Raw genomic sequence first — 21488 nt, 5'->3', positions numbered from 1 at the left:
TCTGTTTTCCCCTTCCATTGAATTTGAAATCCTTCGTTCTCTGTAGTCAGATCCCATGGGTCTCCATGTATCTGCATTTCTTTCTCTGTCATGTTGGCTATTCTTCTCCGAGCCTCGTGGTGCATTGGGCGATGACCCCGCCGCTGCCTTCGCATTGGTCTGCTTCTTACGAGGCCGACTCGCCAGCTCGACGCTCAACCCAGCACGGAAGGAGCTGGCCGGATTCGAACCCACAACCAGTCGCCTGGAAGTCCGGTGCAGATGCTGCTACACCACTGCAGTATTTAGTACCTCCTTAAAGAAATTGCCTGAGTTTGTCAAGTATAATTGTGCCTTTTAACATCTGCACCAGCCTTTAAATCTCCCTCTTTATCTGGAAACATAGGGATTTTATACTTGATTCAAGACTCTAATCCATTTCCCTTTGCAAACCGCAGGCTGTCCTCTGTCATTGTTATGGGCTTATTTGGGTTGCAGCCATTCTTAATCTTTATGGTTAACCAGGGAATGAGTAACATTAGTCAACAAACGATGCACGAAGCAAATTGCCGTTGTGCTGCTGCTGTAAGTAATTTCATCCTCAATCCCGCTGACAATTGTTGCTGGCGTTATGGAGCACTTCAGTTTTACCAGGTGAAGGTCTTTTGCAGATCCAGCGAGTCACAGATTCCATCTACTTGCCTTCTGGCTCAGTCACCGTGTAGCAAGGTAGTTTAGTATTTGGAGAATTTTCTTTTAGAAACATGGAAAACCTACAGCTTAATAAAGGCTCCAAACATGTCCTTACCTTAGAACTACCTAGGCTTACCCGTAGCCCTCTATTTTTCTAAGCTCCATGTACCTATTCAGGAGTCTCTTAAAAAACCCTATTGTATCCACCACCACCACCGTCGCTGGCAGCCCATTCCATGTGCTCACCACTCTCTGCATAAAAAACCTACCCCTGACATCTCCTCTGTACCTACTTCCAATCACCTTAAAACTGTGCCCTCTCGTGCCAGCTGTTTCAGCCCTGGGGAAAAAGCCTCTGACTGTCAACACGATCAATGCATCTCATCATCTTGTGCACCTCTAACAGATCACCTCTCGTCCTCCGTCACTTCAAGGAGAAAAGGCCGAGTTCACTCAACCTATCCTCATAAGGCATGCTCTCCCAATCCAGGCAACATCCTTGTACATCTCCTCTGCACCCTTTCTATGTTCTTCCTGCAGTGAAGCGACCAGAACTGAGCACAGTACTCCAAGTTTCTGGAAATTAAATTAGTAACAAGAAAATTGGAAGAGAGAACTGGCTGAGAAGTGTATCTTTCTCAGCGGTATTTTTACTGGAGCAGTTTCCGCTGCGCGATTGCATCTCGGCGCTTTGGAATTCAGTTCCAGCGTCCTCTGTAAGCAAGTTTGCACGTTCTCCCAGTGGGTCTCCTCTGGGTGCTATGGTTTCCTCCCACAGTGCAAAGACGTCCCGGCTAGTAGTCCAATTGATCTTTGCAAATTGTCTTGCGATTCGGCTAGGGTTAAATGAGTGGATTGCTGGCGGTGCAGCTCAATAAGCCGTTTCTTAATAAATAAATAATTCTTGTGTGTAAGCATTGTGATATAAATGCCGTTGTTCCTGACAACAATTGTTCGTGTCTTATCATTCTTAGAAAATTTGGCCACCCACTTACCTAAATGACTAGATCATTAGACAGGCCTCTGGCACCACACAACCTAGCTTGCGTTTGTCGGGTAACCACAAACCGCCTTCCACTTTCTCTGAGGCAGCTTCGGAATTCTCAGTCCTAAATACGTTTCTGCTTCTCGATCTCACTTTCTGTGAGGACTATAAGCTGCGATGGGTTGGTCAAGTCTTCTGAATGCCTAATTCGCATCTCCCCAGACAGGTCCTTTACTCCCGTTTGAAGGAAGGGTCGGCAGACCCCTGTTAACACTTCTAAGCTAACAGCAAAACCTGCGTGTAGAAATTCAGCATCTAAAAACCACAAGGAGATTGAAATCAGAGTTCAAGGTAAATTTTATTATCAGAGTACATACCCGTCACCACGTACAACCCTGAGATTCATTTCCCTGCGGGCATACTCAGCAAATCTACTGTAAATAGGATCAACGAACAACATTTAGAAGTTTGAAGAGATTTGGTATGTCAACAAATATGCACAAAAACTTCTATAGATGTACCGTGGAGAGCATTCTGACAGGCTGCATCACTGTCTGGTATGGAGGGTGGTGTTACTGCACAGGACCGAAAGAAGCTGCAGAGGGTTGTAAATCTAGTCAGCTCCATCTTGGGTACTGGCCTGCAAAGTACCCAGGACATCTTCAGGGAATGGTGTCTCAGAAAGGCAACGTCCATTATTAAGGACCTCCAGCACCCAGGCCATGACCTTTTCTCACTGTTACCATCAGGTAGGAGGTACAGAAGCCTGAAGGCACACACTCAATGATTCAGGAACAGCTTCTTCCCCTCTGCCATCAGGGAGGAGGTACAGGAGCGTGAAGACACACACTCAACGATTCAGGAACAGCTTCTCCCCCTCTGCCATCAGGTAGGAGGTACAGGAGCCTGAAGACACACACTCAGCGATTCAGGAACAGCTTCTTCCCCCTCTGCCATCAGGGAGGAGGTACAGGAGCCTGAAGACACACACTCAACGATTCAGGAACAGCTTCTTCCCCTCTGACATCAGGGAGGAGGTACAGGAACCTGAAGACACACACTCAGCGATTCAGGAACAGCTTCTTCCCCTCTGCCATCAGGGAGGAGGTACAGGAGCCTGAAGACACACACTCAGCGATTCAGGAACAGCTTCTTCCCCTCTGCCATCCGGAAGGAGGTACGGGAGCCTGAAGGCCCACACTCAACGATTCAGGAACAGCTTCTTCCCCTCTGCTATCAGGGAGGAGGTACAGGAGCCTGAAGACACACACTCAACGATTCAGGAACAGGAATGAATGTTAGCATTCATTTCAAGAAGTCTAGAATACAAGAGCAGGGATGTGATGCTGAGGCTTTGTAAGGCACTGGTGAGGCGTCACCTCGAGTGTTGTGAAGAGTTTTGAGCTCCTCATCTTAGAAAAGACGTGCTGGCATTGGAGAGTCCAGAGGAGGTTCACAAGGATGATTCCAGGAATGAAAGAGTTGTCATATGAGGAACATTTGATGGCTCTGGGTCTGTATGGGGAGAAGGCCCAGAACTGGGGTTGAGGAGGAGATTATAAAAAAAAGGATCAGCCATGATGGAATGGCGGAGCAGGCTTGACAGGCCAGATGGCCTAATTCTGCTCCTGTGCCTTATGACTTGGGTGGGAAATAGCCAGTTGCTCGTGAGTCAGTGGGGAAGGAAGCCGTTCTCCTGAAAGCAGAAGGGGACACATTAGCGTCTCAGTTCAAAGCAAGGCGCTCACGCTGTCTTTGATTTGAATGACGGGGGCTCCTTGGAAAGGATCAGCTCATTTCCAGGTTTCAGGTGTCCAGCAGGATTGTATCTTCTCTTAAAGATGTTGCCAGTGTTACTATTACTGGGCAATTAATAGCTCACAGCTGTTCTACAATGTCACGGACAGAGGACAAGCAAAATGTCCGAGACAATCTGTTTTCACGTCGCTTTGAAGCTGGTGTATTCATGTTCAAAGGTTCATTTTATTATCAAAGTATGTGTGCGTAACACAACTCTGAGATTTGTCTTCTCCCGATAGCCATAAAATACGGAAAAATCATAGAAGGAGTTGAAAGAAAGACTGCACAGAAAGAATAAGAAGCAAAGAAGTTGCAACCCCCCCCCCCCCCCCCCAAACCTTCCTCGGTACAAAAAGCTAACTGATCACCCAAACCCCCAGCCCCCAAATCAGCAGCAAGAAAGAATGGGCGAGAACGTGCAAGAGATGTCGAACTGAAAGAGGCCAATATGAACTACACTCCGATCCAGAAATCTCCGGATTTTGAGAACACCTCCGAGAGCATCTGCCTCTCCGAGGGATGCGACTCGGAAGAAAACGGCCCCTTGGAGGGAACCAGTGTTCCAAAGGTCCAATGTACATTTATTATCAAAGTATATATGCAGTAGACAACCCTGAGGTTCGTCATCCCGACAGTCAGCCACGAAACAAAGAAACTCCATGGAACCCGTTCAAAGAAAAGCAACAGACACCCCCAGTGCAAAAACAAAACAAATCACGCAAATGGCAAAAGAAAATGGACAAAAACACAGAATATTGTGGTGAACTATGTGCCTGTCGGGACACGCCCCTGCTGACTGCTCCTGTGGCTCCTCCCACAGGCCCTGTATAAAGGAGGTCTGAGGCCTGACGCTCGGCCTCAGTCTCCAGGACATTGTATGATAGACACTCACTCCTGGTTCCTTCTTCCAGTCAATAAAAGCCGATATCTCGCCTTACGTCTCAGTGTGAGTTATTGATGGTGCATCAAATATAAAACACCAAAAGTGAAAGAGTGCAGGCTTATTCAGTTCAGCTCAGTTCAGTCTCGCCCTGTTTGGTATCCAGAGGACACCCTGGTCAAAAAACGCCCAAATTCTCAACCAAAAAAAAAGCGTGGCTAGAAACCAGAAGGTGCTTTGTGTAAGTCCATACCTTGTGACAGAGTAATTTACAAAATAGAAGAGATAATGGACGGGCAGCATCCATTATTAAGGACATCCAGCACCCAAGGCATGCCCTTTTCTCACTGTTACCATCAGGGAGGAGGTACAGGAGCCTGAAGACACACACTCAACGATTCAGGAACAGCTTCTTCCCCTCTGCCATCAGGGAGGAGGTACAGGAGCCTGAAGACACACACTCAACGATTCAGGAACAGCTTCTTCCCCTCTGCCATCAGGGAGGAGGTACAGGAGCCTGAAGACACACACTCAACGATTCAGGAACAGCTTCTTCCCCTCTGCCATCAGGGAGGAGGTACAGGAGCCTGAAGACACACACTCAGCGATTCAGGAACAGCTTCTTCCCCTCTGCCATCAGGGAGGAGGTACAGGAGCCTGAAGACACACACTCAATGATTCAGGAACAGCTTCTTCCCCTCTGCCATCAGGATGGAGGTACAGGAGCCTGAAGACACACACTCAGCGATTCAGGAACAGCTTCTTCCTCTCTGCCATCAGGGAGGAGGTACGGGAGCCTGAAGACACACACTCAGCGATTCAGGAACAGCCTCTTCCCCTCTGCCATCAGGGAGGAGGTACAGGAGCCTGAAGACACACACTCAACGATTCAGGAACAGCTTCTTCCCCTCTGCCATCAGGGAGGAGGTACAGGAGCCTGAAGACACACACTCAACGATTCAGGAACAGCTTCTTCCCCTCTGCCATCCGACTCCTAAGTGAACATTGAAGCTTTGGACACTACCTCACTTTTTTTTAATATACAGTATTTCTGTTTTTGTATGTTTTAAAAAATCTATTCAATATATGGAATTGATCTTCTTGTTTATTTATTACATGTAATTTTATTTATTATTGTTTTATTTTTTTCCCTTCTCTGCTAGATTATACATTGCATTGAACTGCTGCTGCTGCTAAGTTTAACAAATTTCACGTCATGTGCCGGTGATGATAAACCCGGTTCCCGATTCTGACGTTATCATCACCAGGCGATATGCAATGTAGTTCTCACAGGTCTAACAGCTGCCATCTTATCACGCAATAGAAGAACGCTTAGGATTTAACATCATCGAGTTATACCGTATTTTTCTGGTCCGATGCCCCATAAGGAAATACACAGACAGATGTATGACCACATGTTATATTATGTGACATCTTGAACAGATCTTTGAGGAGTTTGAGCATTCGGTGGCACTCACAGTATTTAAACTGCAGCTGAAAAGAGAGATTACTTCAGATAGCAAGCCATTCAAACCTTTCACAGCTTGGCGTTGTTTCGTAATTGTTGTGTTATCAGATGCGTGTTCTGCACTATTCTCCTTTTTGTGTTGGAGTATTAATTTTTATCTTGGTTTTTGTTCTTTCCTGCCATTTATTGATTTCATGACAGAGAACGCGGAATAGGGCCTTCCGGTGCTGTGAGCCGCAACGCCCAGCATGTCCCCCATTTAATAGCGTCATGGAGTCCTAAGAATCCAGGCCCTTTGGCCCATCTAGTCCAAACTGGAAGCATTTAAACTGCCTGCTCCCTTCGACCTGCACCGGGACCACAGCTATCCACACCCCAACTCTCCATGTACCTATCCAGACTTCGCTTAACCATTGAAATCGAGCTCACGTGCACCACTTACGCTGGCAGCTCGTCCCACACTCTCACCACACTCTGATCCTAGCCTAATCACGGGACAATTTACGATGACCAATTAATCTACCGACCGGTATGTCTTTGGACTGTGGGAGGAAACCGGAGCACCCAGAGGAAACCCATGCGGTCACAGCGAGCGTGTACAGAGGGAGTGACGGAATTGAGTCCAGGTCGCTAATACTGTAAAGAGTTGGGATAACTATTAGGCTAGCGTGTCACCTCAAATCAAATTTAGAAAATTCCAGCCGCATATACAGTAGATGTACCATGCTAACATATGGATCAAATATTAAAAATAACTAAAAAAAATGGATCAAGCGATTCCCTCTAAGGCACATGCGTGTGCGTGCAAACATCTTTTGCTACTCGCGCACAAGGGAATTTAAACTGTGCACAAGAGGTTGTCACGCTTTACCTCTTTGACATGTTTACTATATTTCACAGTCACACACAATCACGTTTCCTTTCTCGGTTTCTCATGCGGACAGTATTGACAACGTGGAATTTGTGATGATTTGTCTGCAGATTTTAGGACTGGCTTATTTATACTGTTTTTATTGAAGAAATTACTGATTCACTATGCCGAATTCCAAAGAAGCAAAGGGAATGAAGTGCAAAAGAACTGCGAGTTCCTTTCAAGCAGAATGGCTTAATAAAACAGGAGAAACTGCTACACTGAAAGCTCACGAGGTTAGGAATGTGCGGCTACGAGAAATACTCATGTACGGTACGGAAACTGGTGTTACCCGTGTGTATTGTCACGACGCAGAAGTTGCTGGAGATTCTACAAGTGGGAAGAAGTGGAGTGACTCTTGGCTTTTTAAAGCGTCATTTAGCTAGCAAATCACACGCGGACAGCGTGCAAAAGGTCCGGCGAGAAAATCCTTCATTGCCTGCTACGTATGTTTCGTGAGAGTGCAGATGAGCGAGAGCGAAAATGGTCAAACCCAGAGGAGATCAAAGTTCTTACAGGCAGTGTTTTGCTAGCTGTTAAAATGAATATCTCTATACTGTATACAAAATTCAGTGCGCACATGTTGTTGTCACTGGGCTAAAAATTGCACAGCACAAGATTTTTGCCTACACTGGCCGTTACAAGTCGGAGGGAAGATCAGGATCAGGCAGTTTTTGTGCAGGAAGTGCAACATGATCTTCATGTGTTAAGCTTGAGACTGGTGACCTCGTGTAATATCTCACACAGTCAAAAATATTTCCTTCGCGTCTCCATCTTTATCGTTTGGTCTTCTGCCTTGCAATTTTTAGTCTTCCCACACCCTGTCTGTTTTCCTGCATATTTGGGTCTTCCTCCTTTCTGCTTCTTATTTATAGAACACAAGACAGCACAGCAAGTAGAGGCCCACAATGTTGTGCTGACCTTAACTTACTCTAACCCTTCTCTCCCACACAGCTGTCCATTTTTCTTTCATTCATATGCCTATCGAAGAGTCTCTTAAATATCACTAATGTGTCTGTCTCTCCCACCACCCCTGGCAAGGCATTCCACACACCCACCACTCCCTGTGTGTGCAAAAAAAAATCACCTGTGACATTGCCCTCCACTTATTTCAAAATGGTGCCTCCCTCATATCAGCTAGTTCTGGCCTGAGATTAAGGTGCTACCTTTCCACTCGATATGTGCGCCTCATCATCTTCAGCATTTTATCTTCATCTCATTCTAGGTTCAGAAGTTCACTTTATTATCGAAGTAAGTATGCATAACACAACTCTGAGATTCATCTTCTCCAGATAGCCATAAAATACAGAAAACCATAGAATAGTCGAAAGAAAAACGTTAATCCCCACTGGACGAAAAGATAAAGAAACAAAGTCTCACACCCCCCCCCCCGCAAACCCTCCCTCACTCAAAAGCTAACAGATCACCCACAGGGAGCAGTGACTCGAACACATTGTCCCCTCTGAGGGCATCGACTCGAACCAGTGGCCTCTTCAAGGGCAGCGACTCGTACCTACTGGCTCCTCCCGAGGGCAGTGACTCGAACCAGCGGCCTCTCCGAGAACCGCTCGCTCTCCCCCGTGTTTGCCTCTCAATCTCCTTCTCTCCAAAGAGCATGTTCACCCTATCCTCACTAGACATTCCCTCTAATCCAGGCAGCATCCCGGTAAATCTCTCCAAATCTTCCACACCCTTCCTATAATGAGACGACCGGAACCGAGCGCACTCGCAATTCCTTTCAGAAATCTTTCTGGGCTTCAATCGGACATGTTTGATTTTTTTCTTTAACACAGCACTGTAGTGGCCATGGTGAAATACTCTCTTCGTTTCTGAATACTGAGGCCTCCAACAACCTCCAGGAAGCTCAGCATCATGAGGATAAAGCCATCACTTAATCAGCTTCCTATCTGCCATCCCAAAAAATCTCAACCCTTTCACCACGGGTACGAACATTGTGCAACTTGCTTCGTAGCTGTCCGATTGTAAGCCTGTAACTTTATGAACACATCACCAGAACTAGGACATATGTTCAGAACCTTGCTAGATAAAGGCCAGTAGCATCTTGAACGATCACCACCCCCCCACCACGCCCCCCCCCCCACTCACGGATTGTTTGTCCCTCTCCGAACAGGGAGGAGGCTACATAGCACCCACACCAGGAGCACCGGACTCAAAAAACAGTTCCTTTCCCCAAGCAGTAAGGCTGATGAACACCCCCACCCCTCCACACCACCCCCCCACCACCACTACTTTATCATTTACTGTCGGAGTGTCAGAGTCAGAATCAGAATCAGGTTTATTATCACCGGCATGTGACAGGAAATTCGTTAACTTAGCAGCAGCAGTTCAATGCAATACATAGTCCAGCAGAGAAAAATAAAATAATAATAATAAATAAACAAGATCAATTACATATATTGAACAGATTTTTAAAAACATGCAAAAACAGAAATACTGTATATTTAAAAAAAAAGTGAAGTATTGTCCAAAGCTTCAATGTGCATTTAGGAGTCGGATGGCAGAGGGGAAGAAGCTGTTCCTGAATCGTTGAGTGTGTGTCTTCAGGCTCCTGTACCTCCTCCCTGATGGCAGAGGGGAAGAAGCTGTTCCTGAATCGCTGAGTGTGTGTCTTCAGGCTCCTGTACCTCCTCCCTGATGGCAGAGGGGAAGAAGCTGTTCCTGAATCGTTGAGTGTGTGTCTTCAGGCTCCTGTACCTCCTCCCTGATGGCAGAGGGGAAGAAGCTGTTCCTGAATCGCTGAGTGTGTATCTTCAGGCTCCTGTATCTCCTCCCTGATGGCAGAGGGGAAGAAGCTGTTCCTGAATCGTTGAGTGTGTGTCTTCAGGCTCCTGTATCTCCTCACTGATGGCAGAGGGGAAGAAGCTGTTCCTGCATCGCTGACTGTGTGTCTTCAGGCCCCTGTACCTCCTCCCTGATGGCAGAGGGGAAGAAGCTGATCCTGAATCGCTGAGTGTGTGTCTTCAGGCCCCTGTACCTCCTCCCTGATGGTAGCAATGTGAAGAGGGCATGACCTGGGTGATGGGGGTCCTTAATGATGGAGGCTGCCTTCCAGAGGAACCGCTCCTTGGATACTACGGAGGCTGGTACCCAAAACAGAGCTGACTGACTTTACAACTTCCTTCGGTCATGTGCTTTGGCGATGGTAACAGTGAGAAAAGGGCAAGTCCTGTGTGCAGGGGTCCTTAATAATGGACGCTGCCTTTCTGAGACACCGCTCCTTAAAAATGTCCTGGGAACTTTGTAGGCTAGTACCCAAGATGGAGCCGACTAGATTTACAACTTGTGTCTGGAGTCACTTTATGGACATATAATCAATCTAGGTATATAAGTGTGGTGAACTACATATACCTGACTGGACACGCCGTCCCCGCTGACCGCTCCTGTGGCTCCTCCCACAGACCCCGGTATAAAGGCGATTGGAGGCACAGACCCTTCCTCAGTCTCCAGGATGTCGTGTGGTGGTCACTTGCTGCTTGTGCTTTCTTCCAGCCAATAAAAGCCTACCTTAACTCACGTCTCAGAGTTATTGATGGTGCATCAATAAGCTATGTATTTTTATTTATTGTTTTTTACGTTTGTATTTATTTTTGTATATTTTTATTATTTTTATTTGTTACGTACCCCGTAACTGGATCACTTACCAGCAAAGGTAGAGAGGTCCGTTGAAGTCTGATGGTACTATTTTAACAGTATTTATTGATAAAAATACACAAAATAATATCAATGCAAACATACAGATAATATACATCATCAATACTAAATCTAAAAGCGCGTGTATAATAATAATCAATAAGAAATAGCTCTATCGTTGTCTAGGGGATAATGTATTGTCCGATGGAAATATGAAAGTCACTGTTAGTTCGTTCAAGCTGCAGCGTTTTGGTTTGAGAGAAAGACGAGTTAAAACTTGCTCAGTCCTTTTATGATGTCAATCCTTCGAGAGTCGTTAGGAGTTGGTTTCCCCGTTGTTAGCTAAAAGCCGTTCTTCTGTGGTAAAAGCCACTGGTTCCGGGGCAAATGGAACCGAACGCATGTGGCCTCCTCCCATCGGCTTCCGCTAGTACAGGATCGCTAGCGTTTCTTCTGGTGCGTCTGAGGGGCTGTTCCCACAGACCCTCTTTTATCCTGACTCACAGGGTCTCAGATGTCAATCAGGTTGGGGTGATGCAATCCCTCCCTCAACCAGCCCACTTTGCCTGAGGGCTTCCACGTAGCACAGTATTGTAATACACAAGTCCGTCTCCAAGATTCAATGGCCGTTTCCCGTAGCTTTTATATCACCAGGGGAGTCAAGACATTCCGCGCGTCTCTCTCTCATTTCCTGGGTCTCCTGACCCAAATCAATAGCGATCCTGCGATTCTCACAAAGGAGGGGGCTACCCCGCACCCTTCGGCCCCTCAGAGCTGTGGTACATTCATAACATATTAATAACGTGCCTCTGGTAGTGTGGGAGCCTGTGATGTACAGTTTGAAGGTCAATCGTGCGGCCTAGCGCTGTGCTGCATCCATGGAGGTTCCAGAGGACAAGCAGCCTTGAGGCCTGGAAGCTTAGAGATGAGGCACAAGCCCACGTTCAACTCCATTTTTTGCCGATCTCGCCGTCGAGGAAGATTGAAACATCGAGTCGAGTGCGGAAGCCGAGCGAGTGTCCAGTGCTATCTGCAAACCTCTCGCTCGCTGTTGTCAGCAGAAGGCGACGGATTTCTTGCTAGTTGCTCCCGGGGGAAGACCCCCCACCCCGAGTCCGATCTCGCTGATCACAGTGTCCCGATGGTCTCCCTCTCCCACGATGCTGTCGGAGAATGTTACTGTGCTTGCAACTTATGGACTGGACTGTGGTTCTCTTGGACTTTTCCAGTTGTGCGTTTTAAATCCTGCGTTTTTGCCCACTCTTTCTGGCTGCCGTTTGCGCGATTTTCTTTGCTTTTTTTGCCTGGGGGGGGGCGCGGGTTTGGGGCTTGATGTCCTTGTTGCAATTTGCACGATTTGTTCGTTGATTTTTTTTTTTTGCGTGTAGGGGTTTGATGTTCTGGTCGCCATTTGTGCAATTTGTTTTTCTTTGCCCGGGGCGGGGTGTTGCAGTTTGTTGCCCTTGTTGCCTTCTGCACAATTCTTTTTTGCGTGAGGGGAAAAGGTTGATGTTTTCCTTTGAACTACTCCCATTGTTTTGTGGCTGTCTGGAGAAGGCAAATCTCAGAGTTGTATACTGCACACTTGGACAAAAAAATGTCCTTGAACCATTTTCTTTATCGTATTGTGTAGTTTTTTTTGTGCTGTATTGGAACCAGAGTAACAATTATTTTATTCTACTTTACACTTGTGTACTAGAAATGGCATTAAACAATCTTTAATATTAAGTCAGAAAGAAAAAAGTCAGTGAAATGTGGATGCGTTAATATATTAACTTTACTTAGCACGTACACCATCAGAGCTGTGTGCTTGATTTGTAATAATTATACTGCTAAATTTCGGTATAATGTGAGTACATTTATTTCCAACTTATGAAGAACTATTGTCTTTTGAGATGAAATAGCAAGTCTACAAGCCATTTGACATTTTACTATTGCAAGCAAAATTGTCCTTACGATTATTATTCATAGACTAGTCTCAGCTTTCCGTCCCAGTGAGCCCGGCTGCCTGTTTGATGCTTCAAGTTTCCGAGGGTTTTGTTGAAAGGATTAATCATAGCTTCATAATTAAAACGTAGGTGCAGAGGAAGGAATACTTGGTAATTAGTTTTCAGAATCAGAATCAGGTTTAATATCACCGGCATATTTTGTGAAATTTGTTAACTTAGCGGCACAGTACAATGCAGTACATGATAATATATAAAAATAATTATTTACGGTAAGTGCAATATATATGTTAAGTAGTTAAATTAAAAATAGGGCAAGAACAGAAATAATAAAAAGAGAGGTTCATGGATTCAATATCCATTCAGAACAGAGCTGATCCTGAATCGTTTGAGTGTGTGCCTTCAGGCTTCTGTACTTCCTTCCCAACAGTAATAATGAGAAGAGGGCATGTCCTGGGTGGTGGGGGTCCTTAATGATGGACGTCGCCTTTCTGAGGCATCGCTCCCTGAAGATGTCCTGGATACTACAGTGGCTAGTACCCATGATGGAGCTTCTTTGTAGCTTCTTTCGATCCTGAGAAGCAGCCCCCCCCCCCCCACCCACCCACACCCCCATACCAGACGGCGGTACAGCCTGTCAGAACGCTGTCCACCGTACATCTTCGAGTGCTTCAGGCGACGAGCGAAATCTCCTCCAACTCCCGATGAGATATAGCCGCTGTCTTGCCTTCTTTATGGCTGCATCGATATGTCTGGGAAATGGAAAGGGAATAAGGTGTGCGGCAATCATGGTATCCGTGACATTAATAATTGTGTGACAGAGAACACCTTACAGTGTTCAACAGTATTGGCTATTAAAAAGTTGAATGACCACAATGTGCATCACCGATGAGGTATAGGCTGTGTTTAAAGGGGGAATTAAATCAGTCTGCAAGAAATCGACCGATTAGATGAATGAACAGGTTTGGAGAGCTGAAACAAAACAGGGAAAAAAAAATTGCCTCATCCCAAGGCCCACACAAGTGGAACTGGAGCGCAGATTGTGTAATTAGTAATTTGTAACGGAGCATCCACCACTGTACGGCTGTCAGAAGCCCTCTCCGTAGCCCAAGCCACCAAGAAGCTGTGAAGTGAACCAGCAACATGTGGTTATTTCTGCTGGGAATATATCGCCGTGGTAATTAGCCAAGGCCACAAAGCACCAATCCAATTAAACTCAGTAGTTTTAAATACTGGTGCAGCACCAGCCCTCCCTTTTGAAAAGAACACACACACAGTTAAAAGAAGCATTTTAACAGAGGAAGGGATATAATTAAAGATCACTTCATCAAGTTCTTCAGAAGGATCGGATGCAGAGCTGGAAGACTGCGAAAGGCCAACATAATTTTAAATCTTCCGTCTTCTTGTTGAGTTATAAATTTAATTTCTTCATAGTAGATTCCCACGACACTGGTCTATTTATTAGTCTTGGAGTCAGAAACAACGTGAGATTCTTGTCAAATCAGCCGCTGGAGTTTACTGATCGTGCGGGAAAAGCTGGCAGAAGTGCCATTCATTAGGATTGACAGCCGCTTATCTGTAATTAAATTTGAAATCTATTTTGCCGCATCACTCTTAAATAGAGTTTTCGCTTAAATGTGGTGTTAGTGACCTTATGCTGGATCTCACCACAAGTGAACTTCGTTTTCCATCTCCACAAAAGGGAAATTTCTTTCAGATTTTGGTTACGATGGCCTTCTTTAGAGATTAAGAGGAAACACAAAAGACGATTCAAATGTCAGAAGCAGTAGAGGGAAGTGCTCAAGAACAACGCCCATTTTATCCTGAAAACCCTACAAGATAGTAATGGATACGGCCCAGTCCATCACGAGTAAAGCCCTCCCCACCTTTGAGTGCATCTACACGAAGCATTGTTGCAGGAAAGCAGTATTTATCATCAGGAAACTCTATCACATGAGGCCATGCTTTCTTCTCGCTGCTGCCATTGGGAAGGAGGTACAGGAGCCTCAGGACTCGCACCACCAGGTTCAGGAACAGTTATCACCCCTCAACCATCAGGTAGAAGGTACAGGAGCCTCAGGACTCGCACCACCAGGTTCAGAAACAGTTACTACCCCTCAACCATCAGGTAGAAGGTACAGGAGCCTCAGGACTCACACCACCAGGTTCAGGAACTGTTACCACCCCTCAACCATCAGGTAGAAGGTACAGGAGCCTCAGGACTCACACCACCAGGTTCAGGAACTGTTACCACCCCTCAACCATCAGGTAGAAGGTACAGGAGACTCAGGACTCGCACCACCAGGTTCAGGAACAGTTACCACCCCTCAGCCATCAGGCTCTTGAACCAGAGGGGATAACTTCACTCAACTTCACTTGCCCCATCATTGAAATGCTCCCACTACCACTTTCAAAGACTGTTCATCACATGTTCTTGATATTTATTTCTTATTTCTTCAAGTACTTGTGCAGATTGTTGTCTTCTGCACTCTGGTTGAATAGCCAAATTGGTGCTGTCTTTCAGTGAGTCTATTGTGGTTATTATTTTAGTATTGGTTTATGCACACAAGAAAATGAATCTCAGGGCTGTATATGGTGGTGAATTTGTGGAATTTGTTGCTGCATATATTGTTGGGTGTGTTTGAGGCAAGTTCTTGATTGGGCATGGCATCAAAGGTTACGGGGAGGAAGGCCGGGAAATGGGGTTGAGGAGGAGATTACAAAAAATCAGCCATGATTGAATAGCAAAGCAGACAATGGGCCAGATGGTATAATTCTGCTCCTAAATCTTATGGTCTTATGGCCCGAGTCACCCCAACCACAACCTGTTCCAGCTGCTACCATCCGGGAAATGGTACCGCAGCATAAAAGCCAGGACCAGCAGGCTCCGGGACAGCTTCTCCCACCAGGCCATCAGGCTGATTAATTCACACTGACGCAACTGTATTTCTATGTTATATTGACTGTCCTGTTGTACATACTATTTATTATAAATTAATATAAATCGCACATTGCACATTTAGACGGAGACGTAATGTAAAGATTTTTACTCCTCATGCATACGTAATAAAGACAATTCAATTCATATTTGTACTTTGACAATAAATTTTTACTCTGAACTTTGAACTTTTGAGTATCTGGATAAGCTGAATTTATTAGTCATGATGGGTTGGGAGAAGGGGCAAAGAAATGGCAGATGGAACACAGTGCAGGGGAAGTGTGTGGTCATGCACTTCAGTGGACAGGATAAAGGTGTAGACCATTTTCTAAATGAGGTGCATGTTCAGAAAAGGGACTTGAGAGTCCTAGTGCAGGATCCCATAAAGGTTGCCGTTTGAGTTGGTGAATGACAATAGACAATAGGTGCAGGAGTAGGCCATTTGGCCCTTCAAGCCAGCACTACCATTCACTGTGATCATGGCTGATCATCCACAATCAGTACCCCATTCCTGCCTTCTCCCCATATCTCTTGACTCCGCTATCTTTAAGAGCTCTATCTAACTCTTTCTTGAAAGCATCCAGAGAACTGGCCTCCACTGCCTTCTGAGGCAGAGCATTCCACAGATCCACAACTCTCTGGGTGAAGAAGTTTTTCCTCAAGAATGAGGAAGGCAAGTGCAATGTTAGTATTTATTCTGAGAGGACCAGGATATAAGGATGTCCCTATGAGCAGAGATGAGGAGGATTTTCTTTCGTGAATCCGTGGAATTTGTTGCTCTGTGGAATGGCGGAGGAAACTCGATGGGCTGAATGACCAAAATCTGCTGCTGTATCGTGCTCTAATAAAGTAGCCACCTGAAGTGATCTCAGAGAAAAGAAAGGACACAAAATACTGAAGCTGAATTGGAATTGTTACTTCAACTTAGCCCTAGAGGGTAGGGGAATGAGTCAGGGATCACTATCCAGCTGAAATGTTCATCTCACTTCTTCCTAGTTACTACCCAGCCAGCTGAGCATTTCTGATATTTTTCTGTATTACTTCTTCAGACGGGAGTTTATATTGTGGAATGGGCATGTCAGAAAAAAATGGCTTCCAGCCACATTTACTGGGAAGTGATTCGATCATTGGAGTTAGTCATTAGATCAAACTTGGTTCGTGCGATTAGAGATAACGCTTCAGGCTGCGTTCATGCATTAGGTGAGCGGAAATAGATGTATTAAGCTGAATGTTATATTAATTTTCTTCTTCTTCTTTGCAGCAAATTCTTCGCTGATGGGAGGAGGGGGAGGTAAGCATTTTGGAATATTATTAAATAATTATTTTTCTCACATCCGAACGTCTTGGAGCGCCAGTTGGGGTGTTGGCAATTGTAAAAGCATCAAGCAAAGCCTGGTCCTGGTTGTTCAAGTATCTGGCCTGTATTTATAATCAAATTTACTAAAATCATTTCCAGCAGTTAACAAAATTTCAGGTTTCAAAGTACACTCAGTATATTGTACCGTTTAATTTCCCTGATGTCTGCCTGAGGCACTAATTTTTATTGTTTGTACAACCAGTATAAGATTCTCAACTGTAGTTACTGTTATTAGATCAAAATAAAACCTTTTATATCTTCATGTACTAACATTTCCCCAAAGAATACAGGCCTACGTGACTGATACAAGGTTTTGAAATTATGAAAGGCTTAAATAATTTGGAAATGGAGAAATATATTTTTTAAAGTTGGCAAAGTCCATAAGCCGGGGCCATAATTATTAGATAAATTCAGAGCAAATATGTTAACTTGGAAATTGGTGCGAAAGCAGGACTTGTTGGATGTTGAAGACGGAAGCCAGGCAGACAGATGTGGAGGAAGTGATGGAAAAGAGGTCTTTCACATGTTAATTCCAATGATCCCAGAGGCCTTACAGAATTTGAAAATTCTGGTCAGCTTCAAAGGTTAACTTACTATCAAAGTACGAGTCCATATACAGCTCTGAGGTTTGTAAGGCCGGTGATGTTGTTGGGGTGGAACTGGACTCTCTGACGGCGGTGTCTGAAAAGAGGATGCTGTCCAAGTTGCATGCCATCTTGGACAATGTCTCCCATCCACCCATAATGTACTGGTTAGGCACAGGAGTACATTCAGCCAGAGACTCATTCCACCGAGATGTAACACTGAGCGTCATAGGAAGTCATTCCTGCCTGTGGCCATCAAACTTTACAACTCCTCCCTTGGAGTGTCAGACACCCTGAGGCAATAGGCTGGTCCTGGACTTATTTCCACTTGGTATGATTTACTTATTATTATTTAATTATTTATGGTTTTATTTTGCTATATTTCTACACTATTCTTGGTTGGTGCGACTGTAACGAAACCCAATTTCCCTTGGGATCAATAAAGTATGCCTGTCTGTCTGTCTTCTCCAGATAGCCATGTTAAAAAGAAAGAATGTGAAAGTCTTTCAGAGAGAATCATCAAACCCACCCTCCCTACCCCACTCAGAAAAGAACCCATTTGTGAACCCCCAAACCTGCCCCAACACAAAACAGAACAAAAACATCTCCCACAGCCCCCCTTCCTCCACAAAAAATGGAACCAAGAACATTGACTCCAAAGTGCCCTGCACTCACCAAGAAATGGGCATAAAGCAGAGAATATAGAATCCATAAGTCTGAGAAAGACCATAAACGCAATAGTCCAATCCACACTGCAGAACCATGGTAACATCGTCCTTTGTCAACAAAGAGAGACAGCACTCGAGCACAGAGGCCTATCTGCCTGCCACAGTGAGCCACACAGTGATGGGCCCCTTCTCGGCAGCAATCCCAAGGAAGGCAGTCGGCGTGGCAAATCAGAGATGTTTGGCATAAGAACAAATTTTTTCCAGTCTTTATATTGCGGCAGTTCCGACTGCTCAGGAAGTCGATTCTTGTTTTGGGAGAGGATTCAATATATTATCAGAGAATGTACTCGGTACACAACCTGAAATTCTTGCTCTTCGCTAACATCCACGGAACAGAGAGAAAAAAACAAAGAATTGAATGACAAAAAACATGAGAACCCCAAAGCCCCCCCCCCAACGTACACACAACAAGTTGTTTATTTTTTTTTGCTCTTCCCTCTCACTGTGTGACTCCTCTCTGCCGTGTTATCAGGGAGAGAGAGAGAGAGCGAGACAGTCAGTCAGTCTGTGGTATTGAATTATCAGGTGAACAGTTGGTTTTCGTTGTACTGCGGATTGTAGCCTCTCCTGGGGGCTTTGTTATTGCTTGCTTGGTGGGTTGGTAAGTAGGTGCTGACACTTTTTTATGGAAGTAAGTGAGGGAGGGAGAGGGTTGAGGCTTTGCTGCTGATTGTGCGTGGGAGAGTGGAGAAGGAGGCCTCGGGGTTCTAACATTTTTACTCTCATTCATTCTTTGGGGCACTCTTCTGTTTTTAGGGCTGTCCGTGAAGAACAAGAATTTCAGGTTGTACGTTGTATACTTTCTCTGATATTAAATGGAACAATTGAACTATTGTAGAGGCGGAAGTAAGCACAGAGGGGAGGATTTCTGTCACCATTTTTCAATCAATTCTCCTCAAAACACATTAAATACATATTTCCCACCAAAGTCTCTCTTACCGCCATCACGGATGTTTACTCTATATGCTGCATCCGCAAAGGAAACAGCATTATGAAAGAACCCATGCACCCCTCATACAAACTCTTCTCCCTCCTGCCATCTGGGAAAAGGCAATGAAGCATTCGGGCTCTCACGACCAGACTATGTAACAGATTCTTCCCCCAAGCTCTCAGACTCCTCAATACCCAGAGTCTGGACTGACACCTTACTGCCCTATTGTCCTGTTTATTATTTATTGTAATGCCTGCACTGATTTGTGCACTTTATGCAGTCCTGGGTAGGTCTGTAGTCTAGTGTAGTTTTTTTCTGTGTTGTTTTTTACGTAGTTCAGTCTAGTTTTTGTACTGTGTCATGTGACACCATGGTCCTGAAAAACGTTGTCTCGTTTTTACTGTGTACTGCACCAGCAGTTATGGTTGAAATGACAATAAAAAGTGACTTGACTTGAATTCATTTGGTGCTTTAAGGAATGTGATAAATTGAAGCAAGTTACATAGCTTTTTCTTGCTAGCCAATAAGTTAGTTTGACAGTGATCTGATCTATATCAGAAAGTAATGGAACCCACTTGCGCTTTCTTCCTAGGTTGTATGTCAGAAACCCATGGTTAAAGTATTCAGAGTGCAAGTAAATTCAATGGGACTGTGGCTAATGTCAGTGCTAGTTGTTTAGAGTTGCCAAGTAAGTATTGAGTCTCAGTCAATTGTTGGGTTGAACCATTGGTCCTGAGGAGGTTCATGAGCACGATCCTGGGAATGAAAGGGTTAATGTGTGAGGAGTGTTTGATGGTTGTGGGCCTGTACTCACTGGAATTTAGAAGGATATGGGTTGAGAGGGAGAATAAATCAGCCACCGAATGGCGGAGCAGACTCAGTCGGCCTGGTTCTGCTCCATTGTCTTATTAAACTAGAAGTTTAATAGAAGTGACATACTGAATCAAAGAAATATCTGTAAATACTTTCTATGTAAATTACCAATACTAATACAATTTGGCATACCATGCCAAATTACAAATATTTAGCAAAAGTCAGTTTTATAAGCTGTTGTTCAAAGGTTCAGTTTATTATCAAAGTATCTCTGCAGAATACAACTCTGAAATTTGTCTTCTCCAGATAGCCATGAATTACAGAAAAATCATGGGGGTCATTGAAAGAAAAGAAGTCAAACTCCAACCCCCACATGAAAAAGAAAAAGAAACAAAAACGCACAAACCCCAAACACCCAACCCCTCCCTCGCACAAAAACTAACAGATCGCCCGCACAGAAACCCCCCAACACCAACACCAGACTCCAAATCCCCAACCCCTCCCTCGCACAAAAACTAACAGATCGCCCGCACAGAAACCCCCCAACACCAACACCAGACTCCAAATCCCCAACCCCTCCCTCGCACAAAAACTAACAGATCGCCCGCACAGAAACCCCCCAACACCAACACCAGACTCCAAATCCCCAACCCCTCCCTCGCACAAAAACTAACAGATCGCCCGCACAGAAACCCCCTAACACCAACACCAGACTCCAAATCCCCAACCCCTCCCTCGCACAAAAACTAACAGATCGCCCGCACAGAAACCCCCCAACACCAACACCAGACTCCAAATCCCCAACCCCTCCCTCGCACAAAAACTAACAGATCGCCCGCACAGAAACCCCCCAACACCAACACCAGACTCCAAATCCCCAACCCCTCCCTCGCACAAAAACTAACAGATCGCCCGCACAGAAACCCCCCAACACCAACACCAGACTCCAAATCCCCAACCCCTCCCTCGCACAAAAACTAACAGATCGCCCGCACAGAAACCCCCCAACACCAACACCAGACTCCAAATCCCCAACCCCTCCCTCGCACAAAAACTAACAGATCGCCCGCACAGAAACCCCCCAACACCAACACCAGACTCCAAATCCCCAACCCCTCCCTCGCACAAAAACTAACAGATCGCCCGCCTGGAAAACAAGGCAGCAAGAATGTCAGACCCCCCCCCCCCCAACCCCCAGCTGGCCAATCAGCAACAACAAAGAGGACAGCGAAAACCGGAGACCGATGTAAACGATGCCCACACCAATAATCGCAGAAATCTCAGAATTTTGACAATCCTCCCGTCAGCATCGAGGAGAGCAACCGCTCGAACTCGGTCCTTCCGTGGAGAGTGACCGTCGACCTCTAGCCTCCCGACTGCCGGCAACCGGCTGCCTTCGTGGTGAGAGGCCGTCGACCCAACTTTGCAGCCCTTTTTGCAGGAGTTCTGTCTTTCAGTGAAATACAGTTAGATATCAGTGTTGTCCGTGGGACTTCCCTCCCCTCCACCCCAATCAAAACAGTTAGAAACCAGCACCTCGGTCAGTTTGGCCTTCATTCCCACGCAATGAGAATGACACAGGTACTCCATCAATAAGACAGGAGTTCCACAGTCAGTGGAAACTGACAGTGGACCTCCTCTCCTCCCTCTACACCACACACAGCTTCAATCTGCTGATCAAACTCGCAGATGACACGACTTTAGCCAGCCTTATTTCAAGCGGGGACGAGACAGCCTACAGAGGAGAAATTAACACTCTGACGCAGTGGTGCTAAGACAACAACCTCTCCCTCAATGTCCAAAAAACCAAAGAGCTGATAGTGGA

At 45.5% G+C, this 21488-nt stretch overlaps 1 protein-coding gene across 1 annotated transcript in view; it reads left to right on the top strand.

Moving 5' to 3' along the window:
• The window catches only part of LOC132383707 (ADP-ribose glycohydrolase MACROD1-like), a 1398038-nt gene that overhangs the window by 424180 nt on the left and 952370 nt on the right, over positions 1–21488 (top strand). Inside the window, exon 4 of the mRNA XM_059954897.1 lies at positions 16512–16541. Coding sequence (XP_059810880.1) covers positions 16512–16541 — 30 coding nt within the window. The remainder of the gene's footprint in view (positions 1–16511; positions 16542–21488) is intronic.

This window comes from Hypanus sabinus, chromosome 31 (genome assembly GCF_030144855.1).
Source record: "Hypanus sabinus isolate sHypSab1 chromosome 31, sHypSab1.hap1, whole genome shotgun sequence".
Classification (NCBI taxonomy): Eukaryota; Metazoa; Chordata; class Chondrichthyes; order Myliobatiformes; family Dasyatidae; genus Hypanus; species Hypanus sabinus.
Note: the sequence above shows the minus strand (reverse complement) of the source record. Positions and strands in the feature narration are given on the sequence as shown.